This window comes from Gracilinanus agilis, chromosome 1 (genome assembly GCF_016433145.1).
Source record: "Gracilinanus agilis isolate LMUSP501 chromosome 1, AgileGrace, whole genome shotgun sequence".
NCBI lineage: Eukaryota > Metazoa > Chordata > Mammalia > Didelphimorphia > Didelphidae > Gracilinanus > Gracilinanus agilis.
The window spans coordinates 241878404-241898912 of NC_058130.1; the positions used below are offsets into that span (position 1 = coordinate 241878404).

The 20509-nt window shown below is 34.9% G+C and overlaps 1 protein-coding gene across 1 annotated transcript in view; it reads left to right on the forward strand.

The window, feature by feature from the left end:
* The first annotated feature begins 7700 nt into the window (after positions 1-7700).
* IZUMO3 (IZUMO family member 3) overlaps positions 7701-20509 on the forward strand; it is a 101059-nt gene continuing 88250 nt past the window's right edge. Inside the window, exons 1-6 of the mRNA XM_044679402.1 lie at positions 7701-7906; positions 7985-8094; positions 8192-8281; positions 8510-8527; positions 8905-8985; positions 9363-9453. Of these exons, the coding sequence (XP_044535337.1) occupies positions 7701-7906; positions 7985-8094; positions 8192-8281; positions 8510-8527; positions 8905-8985; positions 9363-9453 (596 nt within the window). The remainder of the gene's footprint in view (positions 7907-7984; positions 8095-8191; positions 8282-8509; positions 8528-8904; positions 8986-9362; positions 9454-20509) is intronic.

Genomic DNA, 20509 nt, shown 5'->3' on the forward strand with positions numbered 1-20509 from the left:
GATAGAGAACTAGTTTCAGAGTAGGGAAAACACAAATTCAATTCTTTCTGATGGATATTTTAAAATCATAATGTAATATTAAATTATTTAGGGAAATATAGATTTCCATCATGGGGAAATGCATTATATCACAGCTAAGATAAGATAAAATGGCATGACATAATAAAATAAAACATTCATGACTTGTGTACCACTACCTAGTACCATATAACTATTCTATAACCTAAGACACCTATTCCATACTTAATACTCAGATGGAAGCCATAATAATAGCAGCTACCATTTATATTGTGTTTACTATGTGCCAGACATAAGTGATTTTATCTTGCCTATATTATCTTGCCTATATTCTATATATCTAACCTATATTATCTTGCCTGCTGTCTCAGTGTGGGTAGGGGGGGAAAACACAGATCAAAAAATGTCAAAAAACAATTGATAAAATTTCTATTTACATGTAATATGGGAAATATATAATGAAAAATCGAATTGCTTCTTTATTCTTTTGAGGGTTAGTTTTTAGATGAATTTCATTTATCATTTTAATAAACATTCTCTCTTACAGGCACAGCAGTGCTCTACTGGTGACTCTGTGAACTGGTCCAGGCATGCTGAAAAATACTGTGAAACTGTGTTCAATCATCAAGCTGTGTATACACTTTGACCCTTTATAGCACTATTAAACCAATTCCCCAAGAGATAACAAGGAAAATGAATATATATATGTATATATATATTTATAAATATATATATACATATATATCATATATACAAAAATATTTGTAGTGGTCCTTTTCATATCTACCAGCTAAAAATGTAACCTATGTAGGTATTTTTTTACTGGGGAATGTCTAAACCAATCATGTTATATGATTGGAATGGAATATTATTGTGTAAATAATAAATAGCAAAATGGACAGTGTGTATATACCTGCTGAACTTCTTGTTTCTGAAATGAATTGTTAACTTTAAATACTATGTGTCTTGGATTTTATACCTTTGGTGAGTATGTTTGTTTGTTTTCCCTGGGGGAAGTCTATGAATGCTTTTCATTGGTATTTCATTTTCTGTGTTTGGAAGTTCTATACAATTATTTTCCTGCATAATAATATTAAGGGTTTTTTTTTCTTACTGAGCTCTTCAGGGGGACCAGTGATCTTTGGTTTTCTCTATACATGCTGGCTTCATGATTAATATGTTTTGCTTACATAATGAGCATGGTTTCTTTAACATTAATTTTTTAAATTATAAATTAATTTATTTAACATTATTTAACAAATATTTGTTTGCTATATATTATATATATTTATATATGTAACAAATATATTTGACAAAATATAAACATTAATTAATTAATTTAACATTATTAATTTTTCTACTCCTAATCTATTATCCTTTTATTTTTTGTGATATTTACTATTTCATATTCTAATTTTTAAACTGCCTATTGTTTTTGCTGTAAAAGATATAAATTTTATTCTCATAATTATAATTTCTATTATAAACTACTCAGAAATAGCACACTGTGATTCCACATTCTCCTTAAATTCTACTGGATCTTGTCTCAAAGCTTGTACCATTTTCCTTCATTTTGAAATATTTGTTTACAGATGCCTTTTGGGAGCCTTTGGGATAGGCTATCATACTTTCCTTGCTGGTATCCTGGGATATTGAGAGAGGTATTGAATGAGCTCAGTGTAGAAACTATTTCATAGGTTGGTTTGTTTTTCTTTCTTTTGAATTCTGAGTGATCTAAATCATGGATATTGTTGAAGTTTCTCTATCTTTGACTCATAATTTCAGTTTTGGAGATTTTTGACAAGTTGAGGGGATTAGAAAAAAACATCTATCTACAACCAAGGATAACCTACCCATCAAAACTGACTATATACTTCTATCAACAAGATAGAAGATTTCCAAGTATTTGCACAGAAAAGACCAGGACTAAATGGAAAATTTGATATCCAACCACAAAAACCAAGAGAAAGATGAAAAGGTAAATAAGAAACAGAGGGGAAAGAAAGAAAAATCTTATTTTTAAATTTGGCTCTTTAAGGGCTTCAATAAGATCAATTTTTTATTTTGGAGATATGTAGAGAAATGTTATGTATAATTCTCTGTAGTGAACTCTATTAACTATTATAGTATTCGCTATTATAGTAATTAGAAGAATTATTCATAGGGAGAGGTTGGAGTACTAAATGGTCTAAGATGATATGGGGAGGGGGAAGAAGAGGGTGAATAGTAGAGGACACCAAGAGAAACTTGAATAAATAAGAAAAATAGGATATTCTATACCACACAAAGAGGGCATGGGAAGGGAAGGGGATGAATACTATTATAAGAAGGAGAGGAAGAGAGCATTAATAGGTAATATTTAAACCTTACTCTCAGCGGAATTAGCCCTGAAAGGGAAGAGTAGCTATACTATCCATTGGAATATAAAACTCTATCTAACCCTACTGAGAAAGTTAGAACGGATAAACCAAGGGGAGCAGGGGAGTGGGGAGGTCAAAAAGGGGGGGGGGAAGAGAGGGGAAGGGAACCCGTTAGGTCTTAAAAAAAGAAAAAAACACCAAGTCCTCCATCTTATTTATCATGTGACCTCAACATCTGGGAAGGCCTTTGTGAATTGCTGCAGAATGAGATAAGCAGAACTAAAACAATTTACAGAATGGAAACAATATAATAAAGAAAACTCTTGTTAAAAGATTTTAGAACTCCAGTTAATGCAATATAAAGCCACAGAATCAAAAGACTGAAGATGAAACATAACACTCGCCTCCCATTAGAGATACAGAGAACAGAGAGAAGCATGGACAACATGTAAATTTGTTCTCTTATGTATGTTAGGATAGGAGGGTTATTTTTCATTTAAATGTTATTGTTATTGTTGTTATACGTGTTGAGTGTAAAGTCATATTTTAAATGCATATAAATATATATATATAAATTTATAAAAAATAAAATATAGTTATTCTGTTGTAAATTTTATCTTGTTTTTGATTTTCTCATTTTAGATTTGTTTATTAGTTATTAATTTGTAGATATTCTGGGTTTTTAAGTTAATTCATTAATCATTCCTTTCTTTATCCTGAAGAATCTGGAAAGACCTTTATGCTTGCAGAACTTGTTGGCTCTGAAATGAATTTCTAAATTGAACCATTCTATGTCTTAGAGTTTATGGCCTTGGTTATACTAGAAGGAGAACTAGGAGAAAACAATGCCACAAAAACCTAGGGAAAAGCTAATATTTGGGAAAAGAGAGTAATCGATAGTGTCCAATGCTGTAGAAGAGGTGAAGATGGATGAGGATTGAGAAAAGACCTGAGATTTTGCAATTAAGAAGCCATTTATGTCTTCAGACGATATAGAATCCATTTTAGGCCCACAATTAAAGACTTTCCATCTAGTCAAGAATTTGCCTTCCTCCAGTATTGCTTTGGCAAACTAAAAGTCATCTCCATGTCACAATGAAGTACTGTAGAAAGACTATAGTGAAGGCTAAATTTAATAAATATAGTTCAATATATTGAGAGGTAGTATGTTATGTAGAAAGAACTTTTCTCTCTTTTGGGAGTTAAGCTGTCCTCTTGATTCTTGGATTGCACTTAGTTTTACCCAACTGATGATGTCTAGACTAAGATAGATTTTTTCTGTTTCCATTTGGACTTTCTTTCCCATTTTCATTTCTAATCCAGAAACATTTGAAACATGCCTTTATCATATGACTTAAAGCTTGAAAAGACTATCTTGATTACATTCATTTTATAAATAAAACATTAAGGTTCAGGAAGTTAAATGACTTGCACAGGGTTGCACAAGGAGTAATATATACAGCTAGTGTTCATATCAGGAATTCGAATTCCAAATTTAATCATTCCATTCCACACACTCTTGTTTCTTCTCACTCATATTAGCACTTCATATGTCAATAACTTATACATAATATGTATTAAATAAAATCTGGTTCCCAGAATAATAACATAGTTTTGACTAATATATTCTGTGTGGCTCTGAATCTTTTCTATGCTTATTCTTCCATATCAGACTTGGATTCACTTTTGCCATTTTTCTTCTAATAATTACCAGGAAAGCTGTCTAAATAGGAAACTATTTAGAATAGGAATACAAACTTTCATTTTTGCTTTATTTTTCTTTTTAGGGAATATAGGATTACAAAAACTAAAGACCTAAAATAGGAAAGCCTTCAGAGACCACCTCATCTAACCCCCTTGTTTTATTCATATATATATATATGAGGAAACTAAGGGCCAAGGAAGTTAAATGGTTTGTTCTGGATCATGTATGTCTAATTAATTAAAATCTATGGAGTCCTTAGATATGATGATCATAAACAAACATAAGTCATGAATCCATCTTAATTTTATTTTAAATGTAAATAAGATAGAAGTGAAAAATATAGGAGGCTAACATAATAAAAATGACCATTCTACCCAAATTAATATTTATTTAGTGCCATACCTATCAAACTACCAAAAAACTTCTTTACTGAATTAGAAAAAACTATAACAAAGTTCATTTGGAAGAACAAAAGAGCAAGAATATCAAGGGAAATAATGAAAAAAAAATGTGAACGAAGGTGGCCTAGTAGAAGGTGGCCTAGATATTAAACTATACTATAAAGCAGAGGTCATAAAAACAATATGGTATTGGCTAAGAGACAGAAGGAAGGATCAGTGAAATAGATTTTGGGGTAAGTGACATCAGCAAGACAGTGTATGATAAACCCAAAGATCCCAACTTTTGAGACAAAAATCCACTATTTGACAAAAACTGCTGGGAAAATTGGAAAACAATATGGGAGAGATTAGGTCTAGACCAACATCTCACACCCTACACCAAGATAAATTCAGAATGGGTGAATGACCTGAATATAAAGAGGGAAACTATAAATAAATTAAGTGAACACAGAATAGTTTAGTTGTCAGATCTCTGGGAAAGGAAAGATTTTAAAACCAAGCAAGAGTTAGAGAAAATTACAAAATGTAGAATAAATGATTTTGATTATACTAAATTAAAAAGGTTTTGTACAAACAAAAACAACACAACCAAAATCAGAAGGGAAACAACAAATTGGGAAAAACTCTTTATAACAAAAAACTCTGACTGTGGTCTAATTACCCAAATACACAAGGAATTAAATCAATTGGATAAAATATCAAGCCATTCCCCAGTTGATAAATGGGAAAGGGACATGAATAGGAAATTTTCAGATAAAGAAATCAAAACTATCAATAAGCACATGAGAAAGTGTTCTAAATCTCTAATAATTAGAGAAATGCAAATCAAAACAACTCTGAGGTATCACCTCACACCTAGCAGATTGGCTAAAATGATAGTAAGGGAGAGTAATGAATGTTGGAGGAGATGTGGCCAAATTGGGACATTAATGCATTGCTGGTGGAGTTGTGAACTGATCCAACCATTCTGGATGGCAATTTGGAACTATACTGAAAGGGCTATAAAAGACTGCCTGCCCTTTGATCCCAGCCATACCATTGTTGAGTTTGTACCCAAAAGAGATCATAGATAAACAGACTTGTACGAAAATATTTATAGCCATGCTTTTTGTGGTGGCAAAAAACTGGAAAATGAGGGTATGCAATTCTATTGGGGAATGGCTGAACAAATTGTGGTATATGCTGGTGATGGAATACTATTGTGCTCAAAGGAATAATAAACTGGAGGAATTCCATGTGAACTGGAAAGACCTCCAGGAATTGAAGCAGAGCGAAAGGAGCAGAGCCAGAAGAACATTGTACACAGAGACCAATACACTGTGGTAAAATCAAATGTAATGGACTTCTGTACTAGCAGCAGTGCAATGATCCATAATAATTCTGAGGGACTTATAGTAAAGAACGCTACCCACATTCAGAGGAAGAACTACAGGAGAGGAAACACAGAAGAAAAACAACTGCTTGAACACATGGGTTGAGGCGGACATGATTGGGGATGTAGACTTGAAACTACCACACCAATGCAACTATCAACAATTTGGAAATAAATCTTGATCGATGACATATTTACACCAGTGGAAATGTGTATTGGGTGGGGAGGAGGAGGTCTGGGGGTGAAGGGGAAAGTAAGAACATAAATCATGTAACCATGAAAACTTTTCTAAAAAAATACCAAGTTATTAAAAAAAAAAGAAAGAAAAATATAGGAGGGCTGAATATCATTGAAAGCGTAGAACAGAGTGGCCAGAAAAAATGACAGGGAAAAATAACCTAGTATCCCACTTTACCTAAACTCAGACCTGAGTTGCCAGCTTAAAAATAAAGTTTCTTCTTTGCCCATGTTCCTGTCAATAGTGTCACTTTTTAAGTTTCTTGACGGAGCAGAACAGTTAAATATTCACTACATGCATTTGACTTAATTCAATGGCCCTTTCCAAGTACCAACACATTCTGCTCTAGACCTATAACCAAACTTTCCAAAATGTCTTCAGTATTAATTCCCTTTCTAAATTTAAGAAGTTGTCTTATCATCTAGTTTCTACTTCTTATGTAGAGTTCATCCTGTCCCTAAGTCTGGTCATTACCCTGTCGGGTTGTTCTAGTTCCTCTAGTCTCAGACTAGATTTCATTTATCTTCATTAATGTTATTGAGTTTTTTAAATAAAGAATTAAAGGAAAGAAAATTCTTTTAGAACTGGGCTGAGATCCGGGTTAATATCTCAGCTCTGCCACTTACTGTCTGTGACAAGTAATTTACCTCCCGGGCCTCAATTTCCTTATCTCTAAAGTGAGATGGTTAGACTAGATCATCTCCAAGTTCTTCTCAAGGCCCAACTCTTTGATCCAATGATTTATGGCTGTTCTAAGATTCTCAGAAGCTCCTAGTTGGAGCAGAAGACAACAAAGTTGACAAAATATGATGATACATTTCTTTTCACGGAACATGCTGACACTGCCTCTCCACATTTCTTAATGTCATCCAACTCTGCCCTGTAGCACAGTCTTAATAGTAACTTGACTTATTTAAGTCATCCTTTATCCCCAACTTCCCCAAGGTATTCCTGATTTGATTCCTGATTGATTATTGTTTCCTGTTGAACACAATTCATTTCACTAAAGAATTCATTCACTTTTTCTTCTAGCCTCTTATGATCCAGAGGGACAAGGAAAGAGAAACAGTCATGGGAAGTGCTTGCATTTCTTTTTTTCTTTTAGTCTTTCATCAAGAATTAAAAGGTTGAATTGAGAAAGGTGGCTGTGAAAGCATTTGTCTAGGGCTGGGGGAAGAGGAAACAAAATAATTTTCTGGGGAATCAAAAGTTTATATTGCCTGGTAAGAATAGACTTTTAGATACCCAAACTGAGAACTTTCTCTCTGCAACTACCTCTGTACTATGACCTTAGCCCACTCTCCCTCAACCCTCCTCATACATTCTACACATAGAACTCAGGCACCCATTTCCACAATTATTAAGTCATTCTTTTGGAATGAGATAGCAGTTTTTTTTTTAAACGAGTAAACATTCTCTAAAGCAAAGTCTTCTAGGGGATTGAGATTGTCTAGAGGGAATAGAATTGAGGCTACCAGGAAGAAGGTTTTCATTCTTATGCTGTGGAAGAGAATGAACTTAAGGAATGCATTGACAAGATAGTATACTGTTGGGGAGGCAGGGGAAGGAAATGAGACCTCAATGGTTACTTTTGTTCTTCTTACTCATGGAAATCAAGGGCATAAAGAGTTGTCTTGAATGTGATCCCAAATACTTTAAGGATGTGATTTGGCTACTGGATGGCTTGGTGCCCCAAAATACTCCTTCACGAAAATTTTTCCTTGACCGGCAGCTCCAAGAGTTGAGGGGTGTAAGCACCAGGGTCCACCAAGGGAAGAAGAGACTGCGGTTGTTGGGTGAGGGATGCCTGGGGTAATAATGGATATGAGATGGAAATGATAGGTTGGGTGGAGAGGGCATCAAACATCTGGGTCTTAAATATTTCATCAGAAGTGGGGTCACTCCCCCTCCTACCCACCTACCAGATGTCCGCCAAACTGTCCAAGTGAGAGAATGGTTGAAAGAGAAGCTCAGCAACCTAAAACAGAAGCCTTGGAAAGGTGAGGTAGGAGGGAAAGAGAAAACCATGGAAAGATGAGGTGCAATTGGATAAATGTTGAAGGGATAATCTTTAGTACTCCCTTTATCCTTCTGCAGGGGTCTTCATATTCCAGGGCCAGCTTCTTGAACTTCGTCAGGAACTTGAATTCCATCTGACAGAAACTTTAAAGACCTTCTCTGATCTTGGTAATGGGAGCAATTTGTTTAGAAACCCCAAAACAATAGGAATTTGGGTGGGAATCCTTGAAAATGCCCTATGTGAGAAAGAAGTATGAGTTTTAACATACATGAATCAGACCTGGGCGGAATGGGAATTGAGGGGAGAAATATGGGGTACTTACAAAAAAGAAAAGAAAATATGTATAATAGGGTAACTCCTACATGAAGTGGGATTTATGAATGTTTCTTCTACAGCTTGTTCTGAAGATTGCAGTAAGTATGAACTCATCCAAAATACCAAAGTGCCCTATATCCCTCATCTTTCCTCGCCTATTCCCTCCTTGGTGTCCCACCCTGACCAATAAGAGAGTTCTTATCTCCTTTTTGTCCTTGCAAGTTATGAAGTGATTTTCCATAAAACTAGGTCCTTATCAAAATTTACTGAAACTTTAGGTGTCCCTATAGTCTTTAGCAGTACTGTCACACCTCAAATGGGTGATTTCCCTACTAGAATCCTTATTAGAGCCGGATATTCACTTTTCCGATCATAATCTGAGTTCCCACAGAAAACATATCAGCATACATCTTTAGCCACCATTCTTACTAGAAGACCCAGGTGGAACTGGCTCTTTCCTATTCTTCCTCCTCAGTGATGACTGAGGGTCCTGTTCTTGACTGCTGGAACTGTCTACGGATCACCACACCATGCTTCAAAGGAGAACTTTGTGGCGGTATTGGGGTAGTGATAGAGTATTTGGGTGATACAGAGATTATGAAAATTGATAGTTAGGAAAATAAGGAGGCAGATAAAAGGGTCTGGTAAAGGTTGAAGTAATGGGAACATTTGAATATTGGAAGAGTTTTACAAGAATAAATGAAAGAGCTGGGGAGCAGTGGGGAGGGTGATGAAATTGTGGAGTTGTACTGTCGGCATCTGGGAATTTAATAGTCAAAAGATTTGGGCCAGATTTGAGGTTAAGAGTAATAGAGTAGAACCAAGACATAGGGATATAGTCATCAATAGCCTGAGGAGGGGTGATTTTTGAAGAAAATAATAGAAGGATGTAAAGAAGAATCATATAGATATTATGTCTTTCTTTTCTTCAAGATGATGACCCAATGGTAGCTCAGCAACGAGAAATTTCATTGTTTTTAGCATTGATGATGGAGGCAGTGGGGTTGGGATCTATTGCTTTACTGTGAGTCTTACCACTTAATTGATACAACTTTTGGAGGGAGGGTTTCATCTGATAAAACATAAAGTTGGAAGGCTAAGGAGTAAAGGTGGCTGAGGAATGAGGATACTATTTTAAATACAGTTTGAATGCATTAGGGAAAATACAAATAAAAGAAAGATACTGTTTTGAATGAAGAAGTCACTGTGGTTCAGTGAGGAATATGCCTCCTTTCCACTGTAGGTATTACTTTTGCATCATTCACCGGAAAAAGATGAAGGTAAAGCTAGAAGAATTGAAGAAAATTTCAAAGCCACAAATGATAAGTGCAAAGAAATAGAAGCAAAAGGAGAAAGAGAAACAATACAGCACCAAAAAGCAAGATAAGAAAATAAATTCATAAGAAATGTTAAGTTGTGTACATCTCTCTGTGGGGTGAATATGCTGTCATGTAGCCAAAGGGAAATTGTGGAAAGACAAATTGTTGTTTTATAACTGAAACTCAGTATGGCAATTTGGATGGGTCTGAGAGTTCATTATATAATACTGATTTTTTTCTGGAATGATGTGTCTGGCACAGCGGATGGCAGGCTGAACTTATAGGAGGAAAGACCTAAGTTCAAATTCTTCCTCCAACACCTAACTAGTTATATGATACTAAGCAAGTCATTTAACCTTTTCCTAAGTTTCTTTATCTGCAAAATGGAAAAAATAATAGATCCTACTTCATAGAGTTGTAAAAATCATATGAGATAGCATCTGTAATGTACTTTATTAACTTTGCCATCCTATATAAATGATAGCCATTATCATATGGCTACTTGATCTAAAAATGATCTAGGAGAGTAGATGCCTCAAAAGGCAATAGATATGATTTCCAGGGTTTTTCTGTGACCTTACATGGCATCTTCTAGTGTGCTTATAATTTCTATTCAAGTTGAGACATGTATGGCTAAGCAAAAGTAAGATATTAAAGAGTAATTGGCCCTTTGAAAAAAATCCCTCAAATTCCATAGTCCCTTCAAGATTCATAGCTCTTGTTTCCCTTTTGTGCACTGATAAACATAATTAATGTGTTTGTAGCATCAAGGTCCTTTATTAGGGAGAACCTAGAGTGCCTAAAATTTTTTTTTTGGTGTTAAAAGTCCAATTATCATAGACAACCACAAGAGAAGCCCTTAAATGTTTATTGGAAAAGATGTGTACCTCCCCATGTACTGGGGCAATCAGTGATTCATTGCAGAAATATATATATGGGTTTTATCTGAGTAAAGGTAGGAAGAAACATAATATTTAAAGAGTGCCATGCTCACTACTCCCCCTTCCATGACCAACCATTTATTAGACTATAAGACAATGCTCTCAGGATGCCTTGACAGATCATTAGAACAGATAAGACAGTGTAGTGGATAAAGTGCTTGATTTGGAATAAAAAAAAGGTTTAAATCCTACTTCATACACTTACTAGGAAGAAAGGGAAAAAATTAAGTGCCTACTATGTGACAGGAGCTTTATAAATGTTATCTTATTTGATTCTCAAAACAATATGTTTCGGGGCAGCTGGGTAGCTCAGTGGATTGAGAGCCAGGCCTAGAGACGGGAGGTCCAAGGTTCAAATCCGGCCTCAGACACTTCCCAGCTGTGTGACCCTGGGCAAGTCACTTGACCCCCATTGCCTACCCTTACCACTCTTCCACCTATAAGTCAATACAAAGAAGTTAAGGGTTTAAAAAAATACAATATGTTTTTATGAAACATATTTATGAAGTGAGTACTATTATTATCCCCATTTTATAAATGAGGCATCCACGGCAGAAAGAGATTGTGACTTACTTGGAGATGCATTGCCATTAAGTGCCTAAGGCCAGATTAGAACATAGGATGCCTTGCCTGAAGGCCCAGCACTGTATTCACTTTACCACTCAGCTGACCCTGGATAAGTCACCTACCTTCTCTTTGTCTCAGGATTCTACTTAATGATTTGTAAGAACCCTTCTAAATCATAAAACCTTTGATCCTATATCCTTCTTCTTTATTATTTCAGTAATGAAGGAAGGAGAAATTTATACAAGAAAAGAATGAAGGAAGAATCACTGTGTGTCCTCTGGATAGTAACTTTCCAACAAATGGCACAGCCACTTTATTGAATCACTTGACTTCCGTTTGTCTCAGTTTCCTTGTCTTTAAAATGAAGGAGTTGTACAAATGGTCATTGAGGTCCATTCCAGGTCTAGATCTAGCATGCCACCAGACCTTATGAGATATCTGTCCCCCTGTTACCTGTAATGAAGTAATTTAGGGAATAGAATAGACATTTATGATGAGTAAGAGCCTTGACTAAAGAATAGAGGAAGAGAGCTGGGATTCTCACAATTAGTCCAGGTTGCTTCTTTGATGGCTTCAGGATACCAGGAACCAACTCCTTATACAGCCAACAATCCAAGAGATACCAGGTAGGGAAAAATGCCTGCAAACTGTCCACCAGAAACAGACACTACCCACTACCAAGGGTTGTCTTAAGAGATGTTGTTTTAAGGATTCTCCAATCCCAAAGATCCCAAGCTCATGGAGTCACTGCTGGCTGGACTTCTCCTCCAAACCCCTCTCACACCAGCACTGACCGTTTCATTCCTTCCCCCAGTTGCATTCCAATACAGAATGCTCAAAGCTGATAGCCAAGCTCCCAAGCCTTCTTACTCATCATAAATTTCTATTCTGTTCCCTAAATTACTTCATTACATACCTAAGGAAAAGAGAGAGACCACTCACATCAGAAGATTAAATAATTTTATTCACAAATTTAGAAAACATGAATAGATGAAAACAAAACCATGTAATTGCCTTTTCTTTTTGTGATGGGCCTAGCTTCTTGTCAGGAGAATATTGGTCTAGTAGTGGGAAAACAAGCCCAATTAGGATTTGGTCATATTCTTTCTTATATTTCCTTCCCCACCCCACCTCCACCACAGAGAATCATGTGAGTGACTTGACTTTATGTTTTTTTAAACATTTATTAATATTTATTTTTTAGAATAGTTAACATGGTTACATAATTCATGCTCTTACTTTCCCCTTCGCCCCCCCACCCCGCTCTCCCCCCACCCATGGCCAATGAGCATTTCCACTGGTTTTAACATATGTCATTGATCAAGACCTATTTCCAAATTGTTGATAGTTGCATTGGTGTGGTAGTTTCTAGTCTACATCCCCAATCATGTCCACCTCAACTTTATGCTTTAAATTATTTTGTTTTAATTGACAAGGATTTATTTTTTCTCTCCCATACTTCATCTCTTCTCATTAAGAATAAAAAAAAGAAAAAAATTTTGGTTAACAAATATGCTTAGTCAAGCAAAATAAATTCCTACATTGGCCATTTACAAAAATAGATGTCTCTCTGTAAGAAGATAGGGAATATTCTTTATCAGTGGTGGAGTTATGATTGATCATTGTTTTGATCAGAATTCTTAAACCTTTCAAAATCATAATGTTATAAATTGTTCTCATAGTTCTGCTAGAATCAGTCTGCATCAATTCACACTTTTCTCTGAAACTTTCTTTTTTGTCATTTCTAAAAGTACAAGCATATTCCATTCATTCATAGAGCATAATTTTCAGCAATTTTTTGATTTAACATGGAGTGGTTTGGCTTTTAAAGGCATTGTCTCTCACAGAAAAATTCACTGGTTTCTTTGAATAATGAGTGGAGTAAGGCTAAAAGGACCATAGCCATTGACCAAGATATGTATCCTAAAAATAGGATGGAAATAAAATAGGTCCTTCAATTTATTGGCAACTCCCAAATCATCTCTGTAACCCCCTTTCTGTAAAAGAAACCATTTATTTTTCCTATACTCTGGTTGCTATGGTAACCTTCCCTTGTGGAGGCATATATGAAAATGTTGGCTGGGAGACAGACTAACTGATGATGACAGCCAAGAATGAAGGACCCTACAGAACAAATCTTTTAAAAATAAATATTTCTATGTAGTATAGACATTAGACTTGCTTCATCAGCATAGTGTCATCCAGGGTGAGGAAGCTCCCTCTGCCAATATAACGTGTCTTCTCCAAATTACAGACTGGAGTGGAGAGAGACCTGAAGCAAGCAGGTCCACCAGTAAGCTATTCCAGTAATTAAAGTGCAAGATGATGAGACCCTGCACTAGAATAGTGGAAATGACAGAGAAGAGAAGGGATCATATTTAAGAGATCATGCAATGGTATTTAGAATGCCTTAGCAAGAGGCTGATGTGTAGGAGTTAATAAGGAGTTGAGAATAATTCCTAGTTTTTGAGCCTGAAAGTCTATGAATATGGTGTTGCTTTCTACAGTAAGAGGGAAGACAGAGGGCAGGTTTAGAGGGGGAAATAATCTCTCTTTCAGACATACTGAGTTTTAGATGTCTTTGGTACACTTGGTTTGAGATATCTTAAAGACTGTTGGAGAAATGTGATTGGAAGTCAGCAGAAAAACTGGGGTATTATAGGTAGATTTAAAAATCATCAGCATAAAGATGATAATCTGATAATTAGTCAATTAGCTGATGAGATCACCTAGGGAAAAGAGAGGTCTTAGAACAGAACACTGAGGAACATCTAGAGTTGGTTAGATGGTGTGATCTCGATAATGATTCAGAAAAGAAACTTAAGATGGAGCCAACAGATAAGAGAGAACAGTAGCTAGCAAGAAAAAAAAACTAGAAAGGAGAAAATATCAAGGGGTGATCAACTGTCAAAACCTGCAAAGAAGTCAAGAAGAACCATGATTAAGGAAAGACCATTGTATATCACAATTTATGAGACCACTAACAACTTTAGGGAGTTTGTGAAATGAAAAGGTTAGGAGTCAGATTGTAACGGTTTAAAAAGAAAGCAAGGAGAGAAAGTGGAGACATCTTATTGTAGGAAGCTTTTTTGAAGAGTTTTTAACTACGAAAAACAAGAAATGTAGTTAATGGGGATGAAAAATAGTTTTTTTTTTTTTTTTAGGATGAGGTGACAAGCACATGGTCATAAAAAAATAAGCCAGTATACAAAAATACAATGAAAATAAGTGACAGTCATGATGGCTGAGGGACAATCTGTTGGAAAATATGGGATGAAAATGGATCCCTTGAACAAGTAGAAGGGTTAGTAAATATAGTCATTTCATCATGTGAGATAGGATTGAAGGAGGAGATAGGAGCAAGAAGTTATTTGAAACATAGGAGATGAAGTGAGAAGTGAGAGATCATGGTGAATGGCCTCCATTTTTTTTTTCTGTAAAATAAAAGACAAAATTCTAAGCTGAGGGAATAGGGAAGGAGGGGGAAACCATGGGATATTTGAGAAGGGATAAAAAGGTTTGGAAGAGTCATCCTGGAAAATATGACAATGAGTTGATTACAGTAATAAGATTACCTAGCAGCAGTGAAGGCATAGATGAAATTTTGTAACATAAATTTGTAGTGGACCCAGCCAGAACTGTTGCTCGATTTTCTCCATCTTTGTTCAGTATCATTTGTGCAAGATAGAGAAAAGACAGTGAGTGACTCAAGGCTGAGAACTGGCAGGATATAATTATATGATAACAGGAAAACAGAGACAACAGTTGCCAGAATTTTGACGTCATCTTGTCCTCTTGGTTTCTAAGATGGTTCTGTATCCACAATACCACAGTCCCTCTCATGTCTAAATAACATTAACACAAATAAAATGAAAGAATTTAATCCATAAATAAATAAATGAGTAAAATTCAATTTAAAATAACTACCACAAGCCCAGGAGAAAAGGTGTCTGAAAATTAAACTACCCAGACCCATGTAAGATTTATATAAATATGAAATCAGTAAAATACAAAGGAAGAAAATAATTAGGAAAAAATTTACAAATCATGTTTGGTTTGTACAAATATAATAAGAAATTATATTACCTAAATTTACAGTTAGTGATAAATTAATTAAATTGGAAGGGTGATATTTTTTGTAGAATGAGACAAAACAATGATGAAATTTATTTAAAGGAACAAAAAAAAAACAGAATTTCAAGGGAAATAAAGAGAAAATTATCAATGAAAGTGGCATAAGATTACCAGACTTCAAATTGTTATAAAGCAGACTTCATTAAAAAAAAGTATTTGTAACTAGTTTTAAGAGAAATAGGTATGTAGCTCAAACAACTCCAATAGAAAGATAAGGAAAACAAATAATAAAAATAAAAACTGGCAGCTTAATGTTTGAGAAATCCAACATAAACTAAGTGGCCCATCTAAATAGAGTAAAGGGCTTGCACTCAAAGACATGAGTTCAAATCTAGCCTCCAAAATGTACAGGATTACTCATGTAATCCTGGATGAGTCAATCTCTTCCCTGTAAAATGGAGGTAGTAACAGCACCTATCTCACATGACTGTTGTGAGGATAAAGTGAGATAAAGCTTGTAAAGCACCTTAGTACAGTGCCTGGCACTTAATAGACACTATATAAATGCTTATTCTCATCTCTTTCCCCTCCTTTTCCCATAGATATAGATATACATGGAAGGGGACAACACATACCCATATATAATAAAAATTTGTTGAATTGAATATATATGTGTGTGCATAGATAGTTCAAATTCAATATATCCCAAACTGTATTAATCTTTCCCCAAAAATAGAACTGCATTTTGAACTTCTCTACTCCTCATAATGGTAGCACTGTCCTTTCAGTTAGCCATATTTAGAACACTAACTTTATCTTTGGGTTTTTTTACTCTCTCTTACCTGGCATAGACAACCAGTTGTCAAATCTTGTTTTTACATCCCTAAATGTAGGATTCCTGTTTTGTTCACATGACCCCCCCAACCCAGTTTAGGTTCTCATCATTTCCTGTCTGAACTATTGCAAGGGATTCTTAAGAGCTCTCGGGCACAAGTCTCTCCCTTCCCCCATATAACCTATCTTAAAAAAAATAGCTGCTAAAGGGATTTTCCTAAGGGTCTAGATCAAACTATTCCATATCCCTTTTTAACAAAATCCAATGATTCCATAATTACTTCCAGAATTGAATATATACCCAATTGTTCAAGGCTTTAAAATCCTTTTCAACTTGACTTCAAACTATCACTGTGCCCTTATTTTACCTTACTCTGCTTCATATATTCTATGATCCAATCATACTTGCTTTATTTGGGATCCATAAATAAAACACAGAATATTTTATTTTCATACTTATTCTCTGCTGGAATGCTTCTCCCCTCTCCTGCTTGGAATATTCCATTTAAAGTATTTCCTCGACTATTCATGCATTCATGCACTAATCATAATTATACATATATATGTAGTTGTCATCTTCCCCAATAGCATGTAAGCTCCTTGAGACCAGGGGATATTTTATTTTTGACTTTACAACCCCAACATCTGCCTAAGTGCTTGAAACATGAAAGGTGTTTAATGAGTATGTGTTGATTAAATGATCTAAGTCCTAGCTATTAAGGGCAGAGCTAAGTTTTTTTTTTAATTTTTTTTTATTTTAAACCCTTAACTTCTGTGTATTGACTTATAGGTGGAAGAGTGGTAAGGGTAGGCAATGGGGGTCAAGTGACTTGCCCAGGGTCACACAGCTGGGAAGTGTCTGAGGCCGGATTTGAACGTAGGACCTCCTGTCTATAGGCCTGGCTCTCAATCCACTGAGCTACCCAGGTGCCCCCCAGAGCTAAGTTTTTTAAGAGCATCCTCTGGACCATACTCTATGCAAACTGCACTGAGAGGTCAAATACAACTGTACCACCAGATATATCTTGAAGCCTGCACATTTCCCAAAATCTGAGTATTTGTGGAGAAAGGATAAGATGGGTGTTGAATGAGAAGGGCTTTGGTTCCAATGAAGAAATCCATTGCTTATGCCATGGATCAGATACGCAATTTTTAAACCTCATTATATCCCTAAATACTATATATCCTCTCTTTGTGTCCCAATTCAATAGAACAACTGTCAAATATTATTGTACCTAATAATACCTTTTCTCCTCTGCCACGAGAACAGAAACTTGTTTTCATCTTTATATTTTTCAATCCCCTTTATATTATATATGTTTTTTGAAATGAATTCTAAATATCAAAGCCCCCATCCCTGTCTCAGTAATTAATAGAACCTAATCTTAGATCACTTTCTTAAAGTGATGCTGTGAATGCTAAGGATGAAATGGGTTTTTGAACAAATGTTCCTTTACCAAAAGTGCATAAGAACTGGAGACTAGACATCACTATTACTTCCCTCTTGAAGGTTAATTGTTTAAGCAAGCTACTTATTTATCAAAATAAAATGAATAAAAATATGTGACTCCAGGAAAGTAAAGTCATAATTTATGCCGGTTTTTCCTTGAGGACACCTTGAAGATAAGAATTTAAGATCATCTATCACATTGACTTTCATTGACATAAGAAATACAATATGACAATAAGAACAAATACAATATGACAATAGTAAATTTGCTTGCAATTTTCTCTCTCTGAGTCAAACACCTTTTGTCTCACCATGTCTTTGGACTACTGGAAATCTGAGGAACTCTTACATAATTTGCTCAGGGTGTATAGGATTCTCCTTGGAGTATCATAGGTCACATATTCTTTCGGGATTACAAAACCACTCAGAACTCTTAATGACATTACTTTATAATTGAAACCTTGAGCTTTGCCTTTATAACAGAAAAATCTGCTTGTGTGAGTGTGTGTATGTCTTTTAACACAACACTAGGGAGATTCTGTTTTTATCCAATTAAATCGTGGGTTGATCTACAAGAAAAGATCCTGTGATAATTCCATGTCTTTCAAGCATAAACATGATGTAAAATTAATTGCTCATCATTTTGATTCTAACTTGAATTAACATAAAGCACAATGATGCTGTATGTAAAGATTTTCTACCAACATTCTGCCTATACAAAAAGCTAATTTATATCAATGAGGAATTGACAGCCTTTTTAGTATTAAACTGAATATACTGCAAGAACTAGTGCATAAAACACTGTCCCAATGACACTCATATCAAGTTCATTTCTAAAATTCATCAGAGAATATAAATTATTAGTTATAGGTGAATTATTTTCTCTCATGGCCTGAGACCTTGAAAATGGTGGAAGGTCTTATCATGTCCCTTGAGTTACTGTAGCTGAGAAGCTCATGGTTCTCTTGGGCTCTCCCATGGCAAATAGACATGCAAGTTCAAATGAAATGAGCCAAAACAGAGTAATTAAATTTCTGCCATGCAGGATGTTTTTGAAGTACCAATCACATCTATTACAAAGAGATAACAATAATAGTCTTTTATTAGCTGTGTGTCCTTTGCCAAATAAGTTAATACTGAGTCACTGTTTTATCTATAAAATGGGGATAAGAGTACCACCTCACAGTGTTGTTGTCCTAATGTGTAGTCAAATGAGAAAATGTATGACAAGTGCTTTATACACTATGTAGATACTAGGTTTTTAAAAAAATCAGTTCTAATATTAATATTAGTGACCCTTCAATTTATGAGCCTACCAGGTTGTATGATTTTGTTGTTAGTGGTGTTACTTTTCCTTTGCTTTTCACCAGTGACCTACTTAACTAGATTTAGTAAAAGATCTGAATAAAAATAAGATGAGCAAAGTTCAAACCAGATCGCCTAAAATTGATACCATGAAAATATCAGAAGAATGACAGAATGAAACAAAAGTAAGAAAGGTTGATTTCTTTCCCTCAAATTCCGAACTCAACATCTTCCATGGAACACTACAAGATTCTTTCAAAGAGGCTTAAAAATACTTTTGATATTACATAACAAAAAATAAAATGGACTGTTTTGTGAGGTGCCATTTCATGATTTCTACTAAAATTAATTACAAGTATTATTGGTTTGGATTTCAGAATTATTTTTTTCTTTCATCAATATTTTCTTTCACCTTATATGGCACACATTAAGCCAAATTTCTCCATGAATAATGCAAGGGCAACATTTAATGTTCTCTCATTTTTTTTTCACAAGGTACAATAATTTTGCAAAGGAAACAGGGAAATGTGGAATGTTACTAAGAATGTAAGACAATGTTAAATGTCTAAAAGTGTTTCGGTGGTCATAATTTGGGCTATGCAGAAAAAGGAAGCTAAATTAGGAAAAATCCATTATCACAGTTGAGAAAATAACTTAGAACTAGAATCTGAGTAAGTATTGTCAATAGCATCATCCTCATATGTGAAGCATAGTTCATTGATTGGGGAAAGCAATATGTTGTGCACTTAAAAGGTAGAGAATGATTAGAAAAGAAAGATATTCATAAATAACTGATACATAGTGGTTAAAACTTTGTGACATGCTTTACATGCATTGTCACCCTGTAATTTCTTTGATAACCTCTACAAAGTAAGTATCACAAGTATCATTATATCCATTTACAGATGAGAAAACTGAGGCTCAGAGAGATTGAGCTATTTAGCATTGCATATATAGTAAATTCCAGACTGGATTTGACCTTGTAGCTAGATGGTGCAATGGATAGAGTGCCAGGTAAGGAGTCGGGAAGACTCTTTCTGAGTTCAAATCTGGCATAAGACACTAGCTGAGTACTCCTGGGCAAGTCACTTAACCATGTTTGCCTCAGGTTCTTCATCTATAAAGTGAGCTGGAAAATGAAATGGTAAACCACTCCAGAACCTCTGGCAAGAAAACCCAAAATAAAATCAGGATGAATCACACTTGACTCAAAACAACTGAACAATTTCTCTATTCTAAATCCAACAATTTGTTGCTATAAAGTCCTAATGCAAATAAGAGACTAAATGGCTGAATTTGGGATAGGAATTTTTTCTGGAAATGAAGCATGATTTGGTGTCTCCATGGTTCTTTAATGCTATAAAATGAATACTGAAGTGGAAAATTCTGTGTTCATATTGTCTGTGAAGCTGCAAAGTATTTGCTTTCAAGACTTGTATTCTTCTGTTAACTTTTACTTCATTTTTCCTTTAATCCATTGGCTCTAATTATATATATATATATATATGTCAATATAAACCTATATGGAAATATGTATGTTATATATACATACATATGTGTATATGTATATGTGTGAATATATATATATAT